General features: G+C 39.3%; 1 protein-coding gene across 2 annotated transcripts; it reads left to right on the top strand.

The window, feature by feature from the left end:
• Window positions 1-2,560: 2,560 nt before the first annotated feature.
• On the top strand, window positions 2,561-21,317 carry ngfa (nerve growth factor a (beta polypeptide)). 2 transcript variants are annotated; one of them, XM_067528509.1, is made up of 3 exons: window positions 2,561-2,763; window positions 18,828-18,935; window positions 19,993-21,317. In XM_067528509.1, exon 3 carries the CDS (start codon window positions 20,004-20,006, stop codon window positions 20,892-20,894), a length of 891 nt encoding a protein of 296 aa, XP_067384610.1. In that variant the 5' UTR covers window positions 2,561-2,763; window positions 18,828-18,935; window positions 19,993-20,003; the 3' UTR covers window positions 20,895-21,317. The 2 variants fall into 2 exon arrangements, with proteins under 2 accessions (XP_067384610.1, XP_067384611.1); XM_067528510.1 differs by having other exon boundaries at window positions 18,809-18,935.
• Window positions 21,318-22,782: the final 1,465 nt, after the last annotated feature.

Raw genomic sequence — 22,782 nt, 5'->3', positions numbered from 1 at the left:
ATTTACCATGATTTAACTTATAGATAACTAAGTTAGCAGAGCAGCCTAATGTCCACCTCCGCTAGAGTCAAACAATCAGTTAATGTGGAAAATACTTTTTCTGGAGTAAAATGATGAAAGCTGTTTCCGAGTAAATTAACTGTCAAGCTATAATTGTTTTCTTATGTTAGATATAGCATATTAATACCAAGCTATTACCTGGTATTACATTTATTATTACATTTTAATTTTAATTGTGTGAACCATTACCCAACTAATTTGCAAATATCAATCTGGAAAGACTGGAAATTTGCATTGCATTTGTAACACATAAAACAAAAATATCCCTCTCATATATTATCATCTCAAAAATTTGTATGTGAGAAAATATTTTTTCTTGGTGAGCCAATTCTTTTAAAGGTGCCAATCACCTGGTTGATAGAGGACCTGAATAAATACAAAAACATGATGCTCAAGTTCAGAGAAGTATGACATCATTCTTGGAATCATAGAGATGAATGAACATGTGTGCTCCAACAGCATATTTGTACCAGGGAGAAACCTGTCCAACCGCCTCAATCGGATCTCATTGACATATATCGAGCATGGCTAACAAGTAGTACACCACAGCTCTGTATCATAAGGGACAATATAGCTCATTATATTGTTTACTGTACTGAACCACACAAATAATGCAGATGATGTAACACTATGCATTGTGATAATCATGCACAATTTAGTGGAATTTACAGACCACACATCAAGACTGGATTGTGACTCATATTTAAATAACACACACACGTACAAACAGATGTTTGTGTGCACTGTAATAATAATTAACAGCAAATTTTACTGCTGCAAACCTTGTTTTCATATCAACTTTAAGAAAGTGATGCCTTTTTTATTACACCATGCATATTACTGGACAGTTGCATCTCACTGATAACGTTTGTAAAACGCAGATATACTGTAGGTGAGACAAACTAGAACTATAGTCCAGTTCTTAGAGGGGAGGAACTGGACTATGATTCTGCAATAATCAGCCTTTCAATTTAAAGCTGAACTTACAAATATGCCTAAGGTTAGGAAACCTGATCAACACTGTAGTTTATAAATCACCTGTATTTAAACCTAAAACAAGGTCTCAGATCCTTCCCAGTGTCGCAATGCCTGGTGCAATCGTATCCTCTTCTCCACCTTTCCAGCCCAATGTTCTCACCCCTTCTCAGCATTTCTGACCCTTAGCCAACCTCAGAGTGGGGTGTAGGGTCAAAGTTCACCATTTGGGGTTTTCCCTTTGAGACCAAGTCTTGATAACAAGGTCCAAGGCAGTTTCGACAATGACACAAGATTGTGTGCACACACGCACACACCCAGAAAATGTCACCGGAGAACCTCCAAAAGAGCTATGCCAGTGTTAGGGAAATGTCCACTTGGGTTTGAACTCATCTGAGGGGGTCAAAATTGTTGTGTAGGAAAAGACCCCTCTCCATTTTTAACCTGTATTTTTTACTCATTAGCACTAAGACAACAACTAACAATTTAACTGAAAATGAAGGAGTTTTCATCTTACCAAAGGGAAGAGAAAGGGATGACACTGATACACAATCCTTCCTTTCTCTCATTTTTCTCTCTCTTTTTTTTCCCTCTTTCTGTCTGTCGAAGCACAGGGGTGGGATGTCTGCTCAGCGCCAGGGGCTCTGACAATGATACGGTTCAGGTCAGAGAGAAGCTGTGAAAGAGAAAAATGCATAAAACCAAATAGAGGGTGAGAAGGCTGGACAGAGAGATGGGAAAATAAAGATGCATAAACAAGAGAGGGAGTAAAACATCAGAAAGGAACTGTTGTGATACTGGAGCCTTGATGCCTTACTGAATACAGGGTGTGGTTGATCCCAGTGAGGGGGTATCAGCGTTGTATGGTTTGACTCTTCTTGTTGCTCTATTTCCCATTTTCCCCATATTTGCCACTGACAGGTAGCAGTAGGGAGTTTCTGTTGGCAATAGACCATCAAAGATATATTCTTCTAAGGCCATGAATTTCATTGAACTGTACACATTTTCTTCGCACTCAGAGGAGCTTGTAGACAAGTACATGCCAGAGTAATATAGTTCTAAAAAAATAAAGAATTGGTTGTTTCATTGAGCTTGGTTCCATCCATCTTTTACACAAAGAATTGCAGTGGTTTAACCACACACATGCTCAAGGCACGTTGCACTAATAAGTCCACATCAAAGGCTATCCATGCAAAGCCAGCAATGACTCAGGTGTGGAACAACAATGACAATCTCAGGAAGCTTTCACTGCACAGGGCAAAGCCTGAGCTTTCTGTGACGTCAAGTCTCACATGAAATAACGCTGAATCACCCTGGGGTGAAAGTTTTTTCCCCTGGTTTGTGTTAATAGAACCGACATGAATGAAACAGGGAAATGAAGGAGAGAATGAATAACAGCAGATAGGTGCAAATTATGAGCAGCTGTGCTTTTCCTTTCCAGAGGCATGTGGATAGGGTAGGCACTAGGACCTGCAGCCACACTGGAGGGAGGGTGCAGCTTTGGGACACCACTTACTAAACTTTTAGAACAATCCATTTCCCAAAGAGTGTGGGAGGGAGGCAGACAGAAGTGGATGGCCAAAGACCTGGATCTTTAAAAGCAGACGCGGGATTTGGAGTTTGGGATATTTCTACCTCTGGCCTGGAAAGAGTGAGGTGGAATATAGTGGAGTTTGTCTGGAAGTTTTCATTCACTGGGAACAGAAGAGAAGGAGCATTAACAGGGTGGTGAGTCCTACCTTGTTTTATTGAAAATCTTAAATAAACGTGGTGTGAATATGTGCAGTCGTGAGAAAAGGAAGAGAGAAAACAAGAGTTTGTGTTAGAAAATTTACCTTTTCTTCATACCTGTCATCAAGTGAAAGTGGAGCCTCTGAATTGAAACTGAGGTAAAGAGCAAGTTAATCCTCTGTCGGGTGGAGAAATTTCTAGCTGACTATAACATATGGGAGATACTAAGAAAAGTTTAGTTAATTGACAAATTAAAAGTTTGTGTGGCTCTGTCCTTTCAACATGTTCAGTCAGACAATGTTATGGGTGTATGCAGATGAAACGAGGATATAGATAGAATAGATGTGAGAATTACTGAAAGAGGGGTTCTCCAGTCTTCAGTGGGAACCAGTTGATGTCCCAGGAAACTCCTGGGACATCAGGTTACCTTCATTCTCTCTGTCTTCCTTTTTTCTATCTGTCTCCCTCTCTGTCTCTATCTATCTCTCTTCTATTCTGTCTGTCTTTTTCTCCGATCATGTTACACAAGCCTCAAAGGACTTGCAGATTCTGATGAGCTCCAATGTCCAACATGAAGCATGTTGCTGAGGTTATCCTTACGTCTGGGTGGGGCTCGGTGCTTGTGTGGGTGTGCAGATGATCAGTTCTTTATATTCTTATATGCATATTTGTTTGTAATTGTGTGTGTGTATGCAAGCGTGTGTGCTAAACACAGACCTCATGCCTGCCACTCCTACTAGGGAATTCCTTTCGGGGCTTTGACAGGGGAGGAATGTCACCACGGATCAACTTTTACGCACACAAACAAACACCAAAGACTGTCTTTTAGGTGATCAGCCATGTTGGAGCCGCTGTCTTACTTTCAGCTTATTTAAATCCGAACATGAAAAATTAATAAAACATCCAGGTGTTGATGGGTTACAGTGTCTAACATTCCCAAATGATAAAGCGCATATCTGTATATCGTCTGCTTCTACAGCATTGTGCTGCATGTGTGCACATCTGTGTTTAATAAGAAAACTTATCAAAACTCTGAGTGTAGGCCAGCAAGTAAAGCTCTCTGAGAGAAATGTGCCCCGGTCTGTAAGAAAATGTAAAATAGTTTATGAGCTTCAACTTTCCTGTCAGTGTGTTCCGGAGGGGAGCGGACTGTATTTTCCTCACCTTCTGGTCCACAGAGGAAATGGAAACAGAAAGTTGTCACAGGCTGGTTGTATATCTTATACCAGATACTGTACCTAGTCATTGTGGTTAACACAGGATAATTCAGAGCACATTCTCTTAAAGTTCAACTAAAATTAGATTGGATCAGCTACACAATGTGTTTGACTTATTCCTCTTTATGGAAAAATTATCCCAAAAGTGTTTGTGCGTGTCTGGTGAAGGTACCCCTGGTTTTGCACATACGATTAATCCTATTGCATAGATGGAGATGGTTCCAGCACATAGCTTGTCAAAACACTTCACTGTTTCAACTGTTTATTGTTGTGGTACAGTAGTGGCACCATTTGACAGTCAGCCAGCAGACTATAACAATGAGATCAAAATACCGTAAACACAAATGTGTAGTATATGTAGCTTTATTGTAACTTTAGATATAAAAAATTTACCCTTTCTTACAATTTTGCTTTTTGAACAAGTGGGTAACATCACACAAGAGAAAGTGCACTTGCTAACATGCTAACATCATTTTAAATGTCCGTTTCTCAGCTTTAATAAATCCTTACATTTCTGCATTTCCAAATAAGTTATCCTCAACTCAAAGCAGTATGGTCCTTTTTTTTGGAATAAGTCTGCAATATGTAATTCCTTAGCTAGTATTTCCCTCGGAGTCTGTATGTTTAACCTGCACAATGCCTTCTCTGGTTCACCTGTCTGTCGTTTATGCAGAATTATATAGAAGCTTTCAAACGGCTGATGGCTTCAGATGCAAGACCTCCCTTTGAGTTTACTTCAACAGAAGTTAAATTTGAAAGTAATTTTTTGGCACATTCAAACCCAGACATGCACCCAATGGTTTTGCTAAAACATGGTTAGGCTATATAAACTATTGCCTGTGTGTGTGTGTGTGTGTTTAAGGAGGGCAGATGGACAGTGCTGTTTTCCCCTGCAGACAAAGATGTCTGTGATTATTCATGACCCTCTCAGGTTTCCCTTTGAAGCTGAATTACAGCTTTCCCTATGTTAGTACCAGTGTATATATGTGTGTGTGTGTGTGTGTGTGTGTGTGTGTGTGTGTGTGTGTGTGTGTGTGTGTGTGTGTGTGTGTGTGTGTGTGTGTGTGTGTGTCTGTGAGAGAGAGAGAGGGAGAGAGAGAGAGAGAGGATAATGAGATAACAATAAGGTGTGCAAATTCTTGCATAGCTACTATGGAACATTAATTTAACAAAAATATGGGTTGTGAAAAAAACCCATATTTTTGTTAAGGTTCATGGGTTGAAAACAATAAAGGGGCAATATATTTTTACTCAAAAAATATTCTGAATAACTTTTACAATTTATGCAATTTTGTTTTATTAAAACACCTTTTTAATTTTTTTATTAAAAGTAACAATTTAAAGCTTAATGTAATAATAGTTTACTGACAAATAGGCCTTTGTAGTACAACATTATTTAGAGTATAATTTTTATATATTTTACTCTGGTAAAAAATAAAAAAGATATCACATGTAAAGCTCATTTATAGTCATTTATTATTATTGTTATTATTATTGTTGTTGTTCTTTCTGTTGTTAGTTAGTTACTTAGTTACTTAGTTAAAACATCCTTTCTAAATGATTGTCAGTTAAATGCAAAAATAGAAAGTGATTGAGAGATTTTTATAATTTTTTATAAGAAGATTTCTTTATAGGTTGAGGTTATGACATCCATTTAGGATTATGCATGTCAATGCATTCATGTATTAATAAACTGTATTCCTACTGATGACTTATGATTAATCATTAAAATACAAATATCTGATGATGGGATGTTGAGACTGTTTGTATTCAGCTGCTGTTTTGTTTGCTGCTTTTTTATGTGCAGACGTGACTTAATTCCACTATCTCAACAGGCGTGCCAATCTGTGAAACAGTACTCACTCAGATTATGACAGAAGATCCCCCCCTTAAACACATAATAGATGGAATGATGAGAGCTTTCTAGGCTGCTGATGGTTGTATAGGACACCTGGGCAGGGGAGAGGCTATGGCAGTACACCTGGTCTTTCAATTCAACTGTGGCTCTTAAAGCTGAGGGCCTAAAACAATCACAACAATCTTTAAAATCATATTAATCATAAAATAAAAATATTTGTTATTTCTAAAAACTAATAACCATTTTTCATTTTAACATCCCTGTGATTACCATGTTTAAGATAAGACAGAGTTTTGTTCCTGGAAACCCTACTGTACCGTACTAGCTTGTGATGTGAGATACTGCACAAAAAATATCTGTATGGGATATATGAGGATTTTCATCGTTGCATTCTTGAGTTCACAATTTTTTATTATAAACAATAATTTTCCAACAACCAGAAAAATTAAGGAAAGAGTGAAAATCATCATGTAGTTTTAAAACCTATTTTATTAGTGGTAACATTTTTACCTTTGCTGTTAAAATTGTTGCATATGTTATTTACCAACATATTTGGTATCATATATGGCAATGATGCACATGCATCACGCAACACTGCAAAAATTATACTGATACTGTAGCCTTTGCAGGAATGCTTTGGTGTCAACTTGTCTATTTGCCTCTCCAGTTCAAAGCAAGACTCAACACATAGCAACACGCTGGCTTCAGGACAACAAGGTTTCACAATGTCTGGTGGCAGGGCCAAGGCAAATAAACAGAAATTCTTTGACTTTTGTTTAATGTGTATGCTACTGTTTTGTACATGTTCATTTTAATTCAAATGTTTGAATGTTATTGACCACAATATAAATAAACAATAAATGAGGGGAACTTTGGATAAAGTTGGAAAAAGGGCTGGGGCTCAGACCCCCACACCATCCCTACACATTAGCCCCACCAACACATGTCAAATTACATTGCTAGTCTTGTCCTGTAGTAAGTGCCCCACAATATAACTCAGCCCCCTTAATATTAGAAAACTTGACACAAATATTATCACTACTAGAAAATCTGGGATGGTGCCAGCTGGCAGTCATCTATAATTAAGGGTTTGTTCACACAGAGCAATAATGTTTGATCTCTCCATCTTACAAGATTTCTTATGAGACCACAAACGCTTGAGGCACACTAATCACTATCTTCTGCCAGTTAGATACAGTAGTTGGTAGCTCGATTAGTGGAGGATGTATTCCAACACCTGTTCTCAATTTATAATGTGACTCATGTAGATCTAATCATCCTCTGATCTGCTTTTCACTTACCAAAAATATTGAATTCTACAGCATTAAGTTTCCCTTTAAATTAGCAGCAACAATATTTCGTGTGTTTTGACCCTACATTCAAGAAAACTGACTTGTGGAACATGCACTGGATCGTGATGTATTGGAGAATTGCTAGGTTAAATATCTCATAGTATACTGTCAAGAAATCGCATATTTATCCAAATATGAGGTGTATGAAGATGAGCTTGCTTTATAAAGCTAAAGAATAAAGACAGACATGTCTCTGTTTCTAAGAGTAACAGGTTTTAGTATCTAGAACAACGCTTCTCTGTTAGGGAAAGATGAGGAGGTGATAATTCATGGGTCAAAACCTGTGAACCCAAGCCCTTCTTTGGCTATGGTTTGGGTCTCTAGAGGTGACGTCCGGGACAAGTCAACACACAGAATGGGGTAAGAACATCTGGTGTAAAGTGAACTGTCTGGAATCAGTGGGAGAGGTAAGAGGTCAGAGTTCACACTCAGGGTTACATCTTTGTTTGTGGAGTAACAGGGTGATCTAGAGGTGGCAACAGGTCAGAATCCTGAACATTATGGAACACGAGCAAAAAACGCAAAGCAGAGTGGAAATTATGGCAATGTGACATCAGCTCCTGAGTTGCTTTCTGCAGTAATTCTTGTTGGCGTTTCCTTTAAAAACAATTTCTGAAAATGTTTGGGAGATAACATTGTTTGACATTTGTATGTTACTGGATTTGAACAAGATTTTTGTGAGACATGTTTTTTTTTTTTTTAATCCCAGTCCTTTTTCTACATGTCCCCAGTTTTCAACTCCTTTTGCACTGTACAATATCAAGAATAATACACTCTTATGTTTGGACTTCTCCATACATCCAAAGCCAAATCCAGGACTGTTGAAACTGTTGAAACTGTTGAAAATCTGATTTCGACAGGTGTTCAATCAAAAGTTTATTTATCCTGTGTTTGTGTGATTCTGCTTCTGTCTGCCCACATGTCTGTGTATCCACTATATATGTTTTAAAAAGTGGCATCTTAATGTGCAGACATGCCTGCTCATTCCTCATTAAATGCCTCTGTGACTTTCAGCTATGGTTCATTCTCCCCTCATGCATGTGCACGCAGCACAACCTCACAGTAGCTGATAAATCTCTGAATTACTGACACTGTTCTTGCTGCTAGAATAACAGCGTTGTGATCTTAATCTGTTGACTTACTGCACGTCTGGTGTTTTGAATTGTTTCACCACAACTTCTTTTTATGTGTGTGTGTACATTTGAGTGATGTGATGACATTGTCTCACTCTCGCTTTCCTTTCCCTTTATCCCAATTGGTAGGTTGCCCAAAGCTTGTCTGGACATGAAAGTCTCCCATGTTGCCATCAGCAGGCTGAGAATTCTTTTCGAATATTCAAATATACTCCAATCTATGAGAATTATGTAATTAGCATTTGCTATCTAAAATACTTAAATATGTGTTTTTAATCATCAAATTCAATCAAGATCAAAATTACTTAAACAAAGAAAGCACACGAAATACACACACACACACACACACACACATATATATATATATATATATATATATATATATATATATAAACCACACTAGCACTTCAAGAATGTGTTTTGTATATGTGAATGAGAAATACACATGTGTGTACATGTGTATGTATATGAATGTTTGTGTTGGATACGCATCAAACACAAATACGCCTTAGCCCCAAGGATACAAGTGAAGCCAATTATTATGTACTTATTCGGATTATGTTGATTTGGGAATGCACAGTATGCAGAAGGATGAGCCACTGGCTAGTCAAAACAGATTGGTCTCCTACACGACGGCAGAATTTCACGAGGCATCATCCTTCTTGGATTTGATGCCAAAAATGGTGTGAAGGACATTGCAAACCATTTTCTCTGCTCTGTTTTGTCTGAGTTTTGTTCAAATTCGGGGATTAATATTTTGTAACGAAGAGTTTTGAGGATGATGATGTTGTAGGAAGCAACAGCTGGATGCTTGGTTTCTGCATCAAGTTCAACATTAGATATTAATTCATCCCCTGCTGTAGCTCACACATGTAGACATACTGAAAAGTTCCCGCTTTATTTTTTTCACCATGGCTCACACACTGAACATGGCATGCTGCTAACAGACAGAGGATGGGCCTGGGAGGTCCCATGCAGACAGGTGGTTGACTTCAGCTTATAGAGGGAGAAAGGGAGGGAGGGAAGGAGGGGGAGGGTGATATGGACCCAAGGAGATAGGAAAGGCAGGGAAACACAAACGCAGAGTGACAGAGCGATGTGGAGACCACACAGAACAGAAAATAACCAGGTCAAGTCTAGAGTGAGAGGGGTGAGACTGAAATGGAATTAATGCTGGAATTGACAACATCAGATTTTTCACACTCTCCAGACGATTAATCACAGTCCTGACAGGACCACAGAGTAGATTCTACTGCTTTGAATGTACAATAACTAAGAACAAAGCTGGATACACTCTAAGGCTGTATTCATGCACAGCAGTGCTTTGAACTAAATGCTGATGTCAATTGTTTTAACATGCGCACAATAAAGAAAAATTAACATTGATGTAAACATGTCAACCATGACCCCCCCTCCCCTTTTTATGATTTCAGTGCTACACAGATAATTTTTGCGTGCTGCTCTAAAGTAAAATGCTGGATAAATTAAAATCTTGACCTAATGATGGTGATAAAAAGTCTCTAAACTATTTAGGATTCATCCTTCACGAATGTCTACTGTAGCAACCCAGCCTGCCTGGATGTGTTCATCATCTATAGAGCTACATGTTATTGAGTTGGGATTTGACCTTTTTGTAAAGAGGCTGTCAGTTATGACAGCTCTTTAAGGCCACATGGAAGCAAGATGTCATCATGTACGTGAGGTTACTACTTATTTCATTTCAGTATTCTGGAGTGAGATACTTAAACCCTACAATCTTCATGGGTGCTGTCAGGATTAGTTGACCCTTTGTCACCTACCACTGGACTAAAACATAATTGAATTAGGTTTATCAAATGAAATCAATGTTACACCAATTTAAAGTACAAAGCATAACTCATGCTTGCACCCAGAGCACTTTGCTTACTTACTGTGGCAGTTTCTAAAATACTGTCTTTACTTTACCGTGTGCTGTATTCGATTATACAATCAGAACGGGAACTTAGTATACCGTACATTCGTGTCAGCATATACCCAATCTGCATCTATGGGCCCACACCCAAGCTCACTGCATCAGACAAGAGTACAGCTCCAGTGGGACCTACTGGAAAATGCTGTGACTGACTGAGCACTTTGGCCTATTTAAGCCAACGTTTCACTTGTTCTGTAGCAATTTTACCGCTGTGACTCATTCACAGTCACTCCCCTTCTGGTTTGTTTACGACAACATGCGAAGTGTCGCACGCAAATCTATATGCGCAATTTTATTTTTTAAGGGTAAAAGCTGTGAAAGATACATTCAAAGGTGTCATATTGCAAGATGAGTCAAATCAAAGTCTGGTGATATGAATGATTCATACATTAGTCAGTGATGTTTATCGGAAACATAACTGAGATTTATTTCATCGACTGTAAGTGTCACTGTTTCAATTACATACATGCTGATTTTGCTGTACTCTCCCAGAATATTAGTAATAATGTGAGTGAGCCTCTGCTTGGACAACATACTGTGGAGGCTTTTCAGTTTTGGCTCCGGTGGATGCCCTGGGAGTAAATAAGCAACATGAGCTACAATGACTGTGGTACAGTGGGAAAGTTGGTTTGTGTCTGGAGCAAATGTGGGAGAAATGTTGCTATTCTGTTAAAGCTATTAACAGAAGAGACACAGCAAAGAAACTCCATGTGTCTTTTACCCTCCAGTGCTTTGCAACTCCATGTAACCTTTAATCCTCACTTCTCCCCTGTCCTTGATCTCTTCTTCGTGACTATTTCAGATGCCCTACAACCTTATCCTTCTTTACTCTTATTCTTTCTATCCCATACTTCTTTATTTGTTAAATTCCCAACACATTGCATTGCCCCTTTGTACCCCACCCTCCATTACTTTTTGCCTCTCCCGATCCCTTGATATTTCTAGTTCCTTCCTCTCCATCCCTCTGTCTTCATCTTTTCCTGTGTCCAGACAGGCATTCTTGCCTGCCTACTCTCACTGCTCCGCTCTGGGATTTTAGATTCTCACCAGGAAGGGGGAGTTATTACCACGACCAAGCCAAAAGATTAACCACTTGTCATGAGAAGATTGTTAGATGTCAAGGTCATAAAAACTAGGGGTCTGGAAAACATGTTAATCATTGTTTCATCCTGCCTTCAAGGCCTGGAGGACTGGCCTCCCACGTCTGCTGATCCTCTGCAGGGAGAGGGTGGGTTAACTGAGGATGGGCTCGGTTGTAAGGAGGGAGCGGGAGGAAGAGAAGGCCTTTCACTAACACAGACAAGGTGCTATGGCTGTTTTTCCTAATTGACAAAAGAACCTCATGCCTGAGTTGCTGCTGGGGTTCAATACAACAGCACAAAGTTCATCATAAGGACAAACAACAACAGAACACTGAAAATCATTGTCTGCGAGGACATTTGATGTAATAAAAGTAGTAGTTAAAGTTTTAGTAATTCCAAAACTTTAACTTTTTTTTTTTTTCAGCTAGACCCACCTTTGTAGGTGAACAAATTATTGCCCACTGCTTGAACTGAAATATGAATGAAAAATGTATCAATGGTGTTTCAGTATAAAACAGTCTCAATATTCAAATGAGACAAAAAAAAATTTGGTTCAGACAAGGTCAGTGTGCTGATGCCGTATGTTACAAAAACCAACTATTGCTAGGTCTATTACTAGCAACACAATGTTACCATAGTGTTTTTCCACTGTGAAAACACTTTTAGCTGATGCAATTTCCAGTTTGTGATATAAATCGGAAGCACTCCAAGTTACCGAAATGTTGCTATCGTTGCATTTTTTATAAATAAATAGCATTAATATTTTATATGAAAGCCTAATGTGTAACCCACCTGTTCATGACCATTTCATAACATATTTTAACAAACATTGTATTCTGGGAAAGTGCTAAACCACATTAATGAAAAGCCAAAAAAACAGTTATATTCTTTGGTGTACAAAGAGCTGCATTGTTTCAGTTTAAACTTGCTACTCTTCCCTTCCCTCTAAATGTAATTACTTTTGAACTGGATGTGAGCTAAAATGTTGTTTATTTTGGATTCCTTTCACAAACACCACAAGGATTCAATTTTTCTATTAAGATGAATCCTTTTTTGACTTACTGTGGGACAATGTGTGACAGTAAGGAAAAGACTGAGGTTACATTGTAGTTACGTTTCTGCTTTGTCTCAGGTTTGCCCTTGCAAAGAATAAATGACTCTGGAACAAATGTGCCAAGACTCAGCTTAAAATTCTTACCATATATAGAAAATCATGCATGGCTGAAGATGTGTGAAATCTCAGCTGAAATGAAGATAAAAAGATCTTCTTCAGGCCAGACTGATACAGGATACGCCTGTGGTTCCTGGAAGTGTGTTTTAGTCTTTTGGATGAAAACAGAGACGCTGTCAATGTTGACATGCCTTTGGGCCTTCCTACATTACAAAGAAAGGAAGACATTGTACAGTGACTTAAAATACATATTTGCATGTTATTCCAACTATTCTCTAACAGGTACATGGACTTTATTTAATTTGTAGGTATTTACATTCATCTGAAGTGCATTGGCACATGTTTAGTCTGACATCTACCTTTCTGAGTATGTTTGTATTTGTGAAAATGTAGAAGTGGCACCATATGAAGACATGAATCCAAGGGCTGTAATTATCCCACTTTGAAGACAAATTCCTTCCATTGGGAAAGCTAATTGAAATCCAATTGTCTGTGAGTTTGACATATCTTTAGAAGAATCGTTTTACAGCTCCTGAGCAGTAGCCAATTATTTGTGGTCCAAAACACTAAAAAATAAACACATGCGCAAATCTTTGAGAAAGCCAAGCTGGAAATGAGCATAGGGAGAGGATGTCTCCAGTGATCCCAGGTTTCCAGTGAGAGTTTCTATGGATTTGATCAATAAATGGTTGTGGAATGTTTCCAAAGCACAAGGAAATGATAGAGATGATCCACAAGACCCACAAGAGTTTTGCTCTGCACCTGCATATACTGTACGTTCTTGCACAGTGTTGAAATCTGTTATCGCTGTTAGACACAGAAACAGCCACGCATCCAGCAAGTTACATTCTAAATGTGAGACAAAAGACCAGTGAACATTAAGTCAGATTCCAGCAGCAGAAAGGGAGAACCTGTGTAAATGAGAGACAGATTGACAGACACACCAGAGAGACACAAACAGAGACACAGAGAGAGAAGAATGAATGAGCAGAGTGAAGGTACTGGCTCATTGTGAAAGTCTGTTTCTTTTAGTTTCCACACCTTGGCTCCCTGTGTGTTTGATATTCTCAAGATACCCTGGACAAAATACTCAAGCATTTTTATTTTTTACCACATCTGATGAAAAGGAACATATGTGTAAAATGTTGATATGTTAAATCTCACAGGCAACAACTATAAATATATATTATTCACTTGCTAATCAAAACAAGACCTAGAGTACATATGCAGACTTCTTGATTTTACCTCCTCACTGCATGGCACCATGTTCATTTAGTGTTCAATTATAGTTCTATATATTTGAAATAGTTGTTCATAAACCCTAAGGCTCCGATGCAGTTCAGAGATATTGTTGGCAGCATGCTACTGAGCTGGGATACATTCAGTGGATGTGTGTGCATTGAATTACCAGCCTCTACTGTATGCAGCCAGCGGCCTCAGTAAACTGAGTTGAATAGAAGGTCAGTCTTTTGAACGCTACATAAGTATGTTTGAAAATGTGAAATACATTTACCTGTATGTGGTATATGCCAGGCATAGTTTATTTCTGCACTCGGTAAACCCTTCATGCTCATACAAGCTGACGTCAAGAACTGCGCATGTTCTCCACGTTGCAGCCATTGGTCAGCTCATCTTATAACATTTTGGAGTATAAATGTTCTTTAGATCTGCATCTATTGCATCATTCTACACAGCATTGTGGAGTCAAGCACTTTAAAGGGGTGGGTGTGACTGCTAGTGCCTGCCTGTCACTTTCTTCCTATGTCCTGAGGCCAGTGCAGCAGAGTTTACTATTTGAAGTATTCCTGATGCACAACAGGTGCCTTTGTTCTCACAGCAAATGTCATTTAAAAATGGAGACAAGAGAAAGGACAGGACAGATGTTGATCTCTTTCATCTCTGACACTCACATTATGGATGCCATATGTCTGACATCTGATGGAGTTCACCTATAGTTTGTTCCACCACTCTGGATTTATGTGTAAGTTATGTGCAGCTCAAAAAAAAAAAACGGTGTAGAACAGAACAGTAATGAGCTCTGTAACATGCTACAACTTTATCATCTGCCATATTTTCTGATATGGAACAATATTGTGAATATTAGCACAAATGGTTCTCAGTAATTAGCCCTGTAATACATTGGCAATCTGTCCAGTGCATAACCTGTGTCTCAACCAATGTCAGTCCAACCCCCAGGCCCCCATCACCTTCTACAGAATAAGTAGCTAATGGATGGATTGAAATGTGTACTAGCCATTAATTGGATTGCCATTGCTTGCCATTGATTGGACTGAAATATAGTAGATTGAACTGTTTATTAGTCACAGAAAGACTAAAAACTAGTGTGTTCAGCCATAAATAGTAAATTCCAAACAGTTTTTTTATTATGATATACTTCATTGAAACATTAACGATGTCTGGACTAATGGACCATGAACCTGTGTATCCCACGTATCTAACTTAGTGTGTCAAAAAATAGTTCAGTTCAATGACTGCATCTCGAGGGCATTTGGAGAGTGTAACTTAATTGTGCTTTTAAGACATGACGTCATTTTGCCTGACAAAAACTTTATTCATAGCTGTGTCTTGGCTGCTATATTGGTTTCACATGGTGACTTGTCTAAACTGTGACAGGCATATTGTCTTTCCATAGATTAAAAGTATCAATTCAAATTGCGAATGTTAACAGTGAGTAAACAAGAAAAAAAAAGCATTGGAATGATGGCTCTGTAAAGTGCAAAGGAATCGTGAGATCGTACATCTGACGCACATGTGAATTGTGTTGAAACACTGTTAATTAGCACTAAAAGACTAATCCTTATATGGCATTACCCAACCACTGATTAATGATCAATAGATAACATTTCTTTAAAAGAAAAGTCTTCAAACATTTTGATGTGTGTAAAAGCAAAAGAGAACAAGATGACCTGGTGGTCATCCCTCTTGATAATTATTTCCAGTGGATGACAGCAGGAGGATCTGCACTACATTGAGTTGATGAGAGACACAGAGAAACTGTTTACCTTTCCCTGTTTTACTCTGCATCACCCGCTCTCTTCTCTTCTCTCTTCCTCTCTCTATCTCCGCAGCTGTCAATTTCTTTTTCTCACCCCCTCATAATCTGATGATGCTGTCATCACTCTGAGAGGGAGTGTGTTTGTTTGAGAGAAGCGTTGACATGCTGCTCCTGCACATCTTTTAACAAGGACTTTTAACTATGACGAATGTATCGCGGAGATAGGAACAAACCCTTGTTATCTGTAAACTAACGGACCGATGGCAGACCATAGCTGCTCATGATTCAGCCCACCTGCCTTGTTGCTACTGTACCACAGTCAACACACTACTGTCGCATAACCACATGCAGCATGTAGGTAACAGAGTTAGATTAATGACACATTTTGTGCACTGGCAGAATAAATAAAAATGTGTTTATCACTACATTGCCAGTACCAGTAGTGGTTGGGCTCCACTGCCTTAAGCAAAGCAATTACTCTATGTCTGTAGTGTTTTCTTCTCATCCTGCCCAGTTCTTGATTTTCCAAGTTGCAAGCAGCTATGCAATTTATGTCTTCTACCAAGAATGTTTTCTGTCCAGGTTGTGCCAAGTGCTGCCTTGAATGCTTAGGGCCACTGTGGCATTTGAAAGAGAAGGATGATTCAACAGAAATTGTCCGGATTGGCAAAATTAGAGAGTCAGCGTGCTGTGATAAAGGAAACCTCCATAATAGCAGGAGACATTCCAGTATTCCACATAAGGCTGTTGTTTTATGTTTGTTCTCATAAACATCCTCCTCAGTGCAAACTGTTCGAGGCATGAATCACAAAAGGATATCAAACAACTTCTTTGTTTATATGCCTGTGTATCAATACAGTATGTTGGAAATATGTGTCTGGAAATGTGGACGGCTGGCTGTTGTTCTTTTACATTTGCTTAAACGACTCTGGAAGACCTTTGTCATTATTTGGGCAGCACATGTGAACAGGATTGCCTCTCATTTCTCGTATCAGGGTGTCTCCTATCCACCAGTTCTTCTGCGTGGATACTAAAGAGGAAAGCAGCTCCCTGTCGTGTTCACGTCAAGGTGCAAGGAGCCTCACATACCACTTTGAGACATCCTGTTTCATCACTACCATATGGATCCCCTTTTCCCCACAGTTTGATATACCCTCTATGTTAGCATGTAAAATCCATTAGACCACTTCTGCAGGCATTTTACTCTGGGCCCCATCTGTTATCTGCAAATGTCGCTGAAAATGTGAAGTTTCCAGTTCAGCAAGTATACAATGGTTTTGTAGCAGTGTGGTTTATTTGCAGTTAAACCATAAAATAAAATGGGCTACTGCATGCAAACTGTGTTCAACATTTCTGTTTGGTATTTTGCATAGAGTGTTTGTGTAAGAGGGTCAAAAAGATAACAGATAGACAGATTGTGATCCAGTGTTGTAGTAATCCTGTAAGTCAGAGGTGTTGTCTAAACCACTCTGACCCCTGTGCCCCTGTGCTGCAGTGTTTACGCTGGCTTCACTGGCATTAAACACAAGCCACATATTTTTAACATTAGAATCCTCCCAGCTCACCCTGGGCCATGTAAATAGTGAGCTGCCCGTCAGCCTGGATCAATGAACTCGCTGCCCTATTTGGACCACTTCCATATATGTGTGAATGTGGGGGGTGTATGATTGTGTTCACTGAAGCTAAAAGATATCACAAGTAGGTCAGTTTATATATATATATATATATATATATATATATATATATATATATATATATATATATATATATATATATATATATATATATATATATTTGTTTCAGACAGCTCTTTCCTTTCAAACCAAAATCACTTGATGGTTTTGCAGCTACAACAGAGACTAACACTGGGCCAGTGGTTGAACCACAGTTATTGTTTAAAAGTGGAAAAGTGAAAGTTATTTTTTCTTCTGAAATTTTATCAAATACATGTGAGTGCAATGTGTTCCAGGTACCCTGTCTGGTAGACAGCATAGTGAGATTGTTCATGGGAAAATAACTAAAAGTGATTTAACACAACCAGTGAAGTGTTGATACATGCAACGCTTACAGCTCCTCGAAGTTGAATTCTTGTTTGAGCAGACAACACTGACCTCTTCTGGTTTTATGAACTAAAAAAAGGATGATGTTTTCTGTTCTGTAACACCAGAAATTATTCACTAAAAACTAGATAATTCATTTTTGCGATGATTAATATGAATCAAGCTGTTTTCATCTAGCCAGAAGTCTCTACAACTCACAACAATGTGGTAAAATTAAACATGTTGAGACACACTTACAAAACACTAATAACCTTTGGGCTTCACTGTACCAGTAAGATCTATTTTACAGAACATTGCAAGTAATTGAAAAATACAGACACAACTCACCTTAGTGACTTTCTGAATGTTGGTATAGGAGGATGTGTGTGTTTGTACATCACAACATCTAAGCTTGAAAACTATTCATTCAAAGCTGCCTTTTCTGGAGACCCACATGCACATGTACGGCATGTGTGTCTACAAAGGTTGTTTGCACATGTGAAGGAATGTGTGTGTGCACACCTGTTCATGGCCCAAATTAAAGAAGCATGTTTGGTTGCTTTACATTACGTTTATGTAACATTTAAACATTTAATGAGGTGTGAAATGGCGTTCACTCGAGTGTACAAAGAGCTAAAACTTAAACATGGTGAGTGCGTGTGTGTGTGTGTGTGTGTGTGTGTGTGTGTGTGTGTGTGTGTGTGTGTGTGTGTGTGTGTGTGCACGCGTCTATGTGCATGTGTTGCCAGGTAACCTCCCTGCAGTAATGCTGAAACTTCACAGTCTTCTGAGGCAGTGTGTGTGTGTGTGTGTGCGTGTGTGTGTGTGCGTGTGTGTTGCCAGGTAACCTCTCTCCAGTAATACTGAAACTTCACAGTCTTCTGAGGCAGACTGTGTGTGTTGTTTGTCTGAAACAAGGTCAGATAAGGATAAACTGTTTATATCTGTGAGAGCAGTGGTAGTCAAGGGAAGAAAGATGAGAGCAGTTTCGGTTTTGCAGTGCTCTTAAAATCATCTCATCTTCACTGCTATACAGGCTTACCATGCTTTATGATTAACTTCTCTGTAGACAAACAGTATTTACTAGTTACAGTGATGTTGATATTATATATCAGTGTGAAATAAGGCATGTGGATTTAGTTTAAAGAATCCAGAAATCCAGAATGTTTTGTTGCTATTTGATGTTGGATTTGAGAGTCTGTCCTAAAGGTAAATATTTGTAGATGTATGTGTGTCTTACAGAGCTGAGGTTCAGGGGGTCCAGATGGCAGGCATGAGGGGCCCGGTCTGCACTGGAGTCTGGCTCTAGAGTCCACAGGGGCTCCAACTTCAACTGGACACATTCCACAGGTATTCATAAGTTCTCACTAATAAAACAAAGTCCAGATACCAAGATCAATTAGACCAAAGATTTTCTCTGCTGGTGAAAATAAACCAAACACAACACTAAGACCAACAACATGCAATTTAATCTGGCATTACACTTTGATCAATCCACTCTGCTCCATCCAGCTCTTTCCCCCAGGTTTACTTTGCTTTTCAGCTGTCTGCTATACTCAACCACACACTCCACAGGCCTTTGGATATTAGTCATTGTGAAATTACAATAAATAAGAATGCTCCAACATTTGCAATACTGCCAGTGCTGTTATGTGCATCTGACTTCCCAGGAAGCATAGCCAGCATCTCTGCACAATAAGATACATTTTGAAGAGTTTTTCTTTTAAACATATTTGAAAAACAGCACGAATGGGCAGAAAAACCCTTCTTTACTGATTTGTGCAACAATGCATCCTCTTTCATGATGTGCAGCTATAGCTGTAAGTAATTTGATTATGATTTATGATGATCAGCACACCTGGGTAGTAGGAGACGTTAACAAGGCAATCAAGGCGCTGAGGATGTATATCAAATATACAGCTAGGTTGGATGGGAAAGGCTCTGTTATCTAAGGGAGGTTTTAATGACTTGATGTATAGCAAAGAAGATAGTGAATCCCCACTATTAAACACATATATGAATAGTAATTATGATTAAATCAGCAACAGAAAATACAACAACAAAGGAGTTTGGGGTGGTTGATAGCATTGCAAAGTTACATGGCAACAATCATTAAAGTAAAGGGGCAGTTCTACAGGTCAATATGTGATCAGAAGCAAATGTGTCTCAACAACTTTTTGCAGAGATAATCTAAAGAACTTTTGGTCTGATTGCACCTTCAATTCCTTCAAACTTATTTCATCTGACCAACAGTAAAAAAATAGCTAATAAATAAGAAAAACATAGATCAGGATTGTGTATCTACCAAATGTTTGTTTCTTACATGATACATTTATATATTTGCTTTAAGACTGTATCTTAGATACCAGGTTGACAGTATCTCAAACTGTTTTTTCTCTGTGTTCAGGTCGTGTGCCCATGAGGTCGTCACCACTGGTCCTGCTCCTCCTGATCGGCGTCCAGGCTGTGCTAAACATGGGAGGTGGATTTGCGCGGAGTGCCGGGACAGCCAACCACAAAGTAGGACAGCAGGCAGCAGCCAATCACAGAGCAGGACAGCAGCACACAGGACCCGGGGACCACCTTTGTGAACACCATTCTTCACAGGAGAATCGTAGGACCAGCCACCACAGGACCAAGAGGCCTCATCGAGCAGCTTCACACACACAAACCAGGAGCCCTGTTGTTGGGCACTCCACATCTGATTCATCCCCTGACCCTTCCATACCAGTGGTGGACCCCAAGCTCTTCTCCAAGAGACGTTATCGCCCCTCACCCCGTGTTGTGTTCAGTGAGGTGCCACCATCACATGATGCCCTGGAAAGCGGGGGCTATGACAATGAGGGGGTTAGGGGGTTGAGGGTAAGGCGAAGAGCAGGATCGCACACCATGCACAGAGGAGAGTACTCAGTATGTGACAGCATAAATACCTGGGTGGGCAACCTGACACGAGCCACAGATATAGCTGGGAATGAGGTTACAGTGCTGCCTAATGTTACAATCAACAACGTGGTGAAGAAGCAGTTCTTCTATGAGACCACTTGCCGATCCCCCACGCACAGAGGCTCTGGGATTTTAAATGGAGGAAGGCCGGGGGGACGTGGTGGTAAACAGGGCTCCAAATCAGGCAACTCTGGGTGTCTCGGCATTGATAGTCGCCACTGGAACTCCTACTGCACCAACACACACATATTCGTAAGTGCCCTGACCATCTTCAAAGAACGGACAGCCTGGCGTTTCATCCGCATCAACGCTGCATGTGTGTGTGTCCTCAGCAGGAAGTCATGGGCGGGACGACTGGGGCACTGACTGAGGAGAACAACCCCTGACCACTGAACTATGAACCAAGCACACACATTTCTCCTAAACAGCCACTGCAGCTTTATTGCCAATACTGTAATCCTCGTCTCCACCTCAGAACATACACACACCAACCCAAACATTGTAGTCTTCAATCCACTCTCACTCTCTCTCTCTCTCTCACACACACACACACACACACACACACACACACACACACACACTCACACAGTCTATCCAGCCCTTTGGTCCCTGACCCTACCTCAGTCCAAGAAGTCCTGGTTATTTTAAGTTATGAGGACTGCATGTCATATTTATGGTTTATACAGTCAAATATGAAAATATATACAGTATGTATATATATACAAACGAATTCAAGCTTTTATTGTTGTTGTTGTGTTGTTGAAGCTGTTATTTATTAAACACCTCAGTACTTGCCTGGTTTTGTTGTCTCAGTTTAATGTTAATGTTTACTTTTTAGTCTTAAAGCCGCTAAACATAATACATTTATATTAATAGTCACTGAAGTGTCTGTCAGCAAAGTAGATACACCTGCAGCTTTATTGCTTAACTCTGTTGTTCACCTCAACTCTACGGTAGGTTGCCATTTAGCATCTTTAGCCTGTTGTTTTAGTTTTGCACCACAGAACTTTATACTATTTAGGTTCAGTCTCTCTCGCCTCTCATTAGTCGATTCTAGTGAGATGGTCTGATAACACTGCTGCACATCTCATGTACATCTTATCCAACGCTAGACAGCGGACAGAAAAATTGATAGACTATTTGTTGAAAGTATTTCAGCCATTTAGATTATGTGCCAAACCACATATTTCCTGTTTCCACGGGACTGGCACACTGGCCTGAAATACATATTAAGTTAATGTAAGGCTGCTTTGCTTCTGATCAGTGAATAAATGGGTAGATGAGGCAAACAAGATGGATAGTCTAAATTCTGCTAAAAAAAATTATAGTGATGTTTTCAGTTTAACTCTTCTCTCCACTTTGCTTTTGCCTTGTTAAATGTTGTTTAGCTTTACCTCTTCAAACCCCTGAAAAGTGTTTAAATGAAACAGTTGATAAAGGGAACCATCTTCTTAGATAGAGATCAGCAGAGAATGCAATAACACGCAGACACAGCAATTTACTCAAAACATCAAGAAAAACACCCAACACTGTATAGCTGCCAAAAAAGGCACTGAATCAACATCACCATTTACTCGTGGTGCTATGTCACCTTACTAATTCAAATTACAGGTGACTGTTGGTCTTTGTTAGCATTGCAACATATTCTACTCAGGAGTGGCAGAGTAGGGTTGACCTCTAGGGATTTAGCACAGACAGACAAAAACATCTCTGGTACGCTGGTACATTTATAATCAGTTCAGCTTCTTCAACAGGGTGAAGGAATGATGTTCACTCCGTGCATGTCTGAGATTCCAACTTTGCATTTTACACATGTAGGAAGATGGATTGGCTGTAGTATTCCCTGGAGTGTGTCAGAATTCCTGTCACTTTGGAATTGGGTGTTGTAAACATACCTGTAGGAAATGCCTATGAGCATGTGTGAAGAAAAAAATGGGATTGTCCCTAACAAATTAAACTCAAACCTAAAAATAGTCTAATAATAATAATAATAAATATTTTATTGATCCTTGCTGGAAAATTTTCCTTGACAGCAACACATAGATGATGATGCTACCACATGGGCTTCTTTGTCTTGTCCTAGGTTGCTTTATATATGGCCAGGAGGAAGCAACCAATTGTAAAGAACAGTCGTCAACAAGCACCAAAGTTAGTTGGTGGTTAGATTCACAAATTCTCTTTACTATCTTTAGTATCCATAATTAGTATTACTATTAGATAGATAGACAAGGCAGGTAACAATGCATGAAAAACT

Source organism: Channa argus, chromosome 13, assembly GCF_033026475.1.
Source record: "Channa argus isolate prfri chromosome 13, Channa argus male v1.0, whole genome shotgun sequence".
In the NCBI taxonomy this organism is placed as follows: Eukaryota; Metazoa; Chordata; class Actinopteri; order Anabantiformes; family Channidae; genus Channa; species Channa argus.
This window is presented reverse-complemented; position numbering and strand designations above follow the sequence as displayed.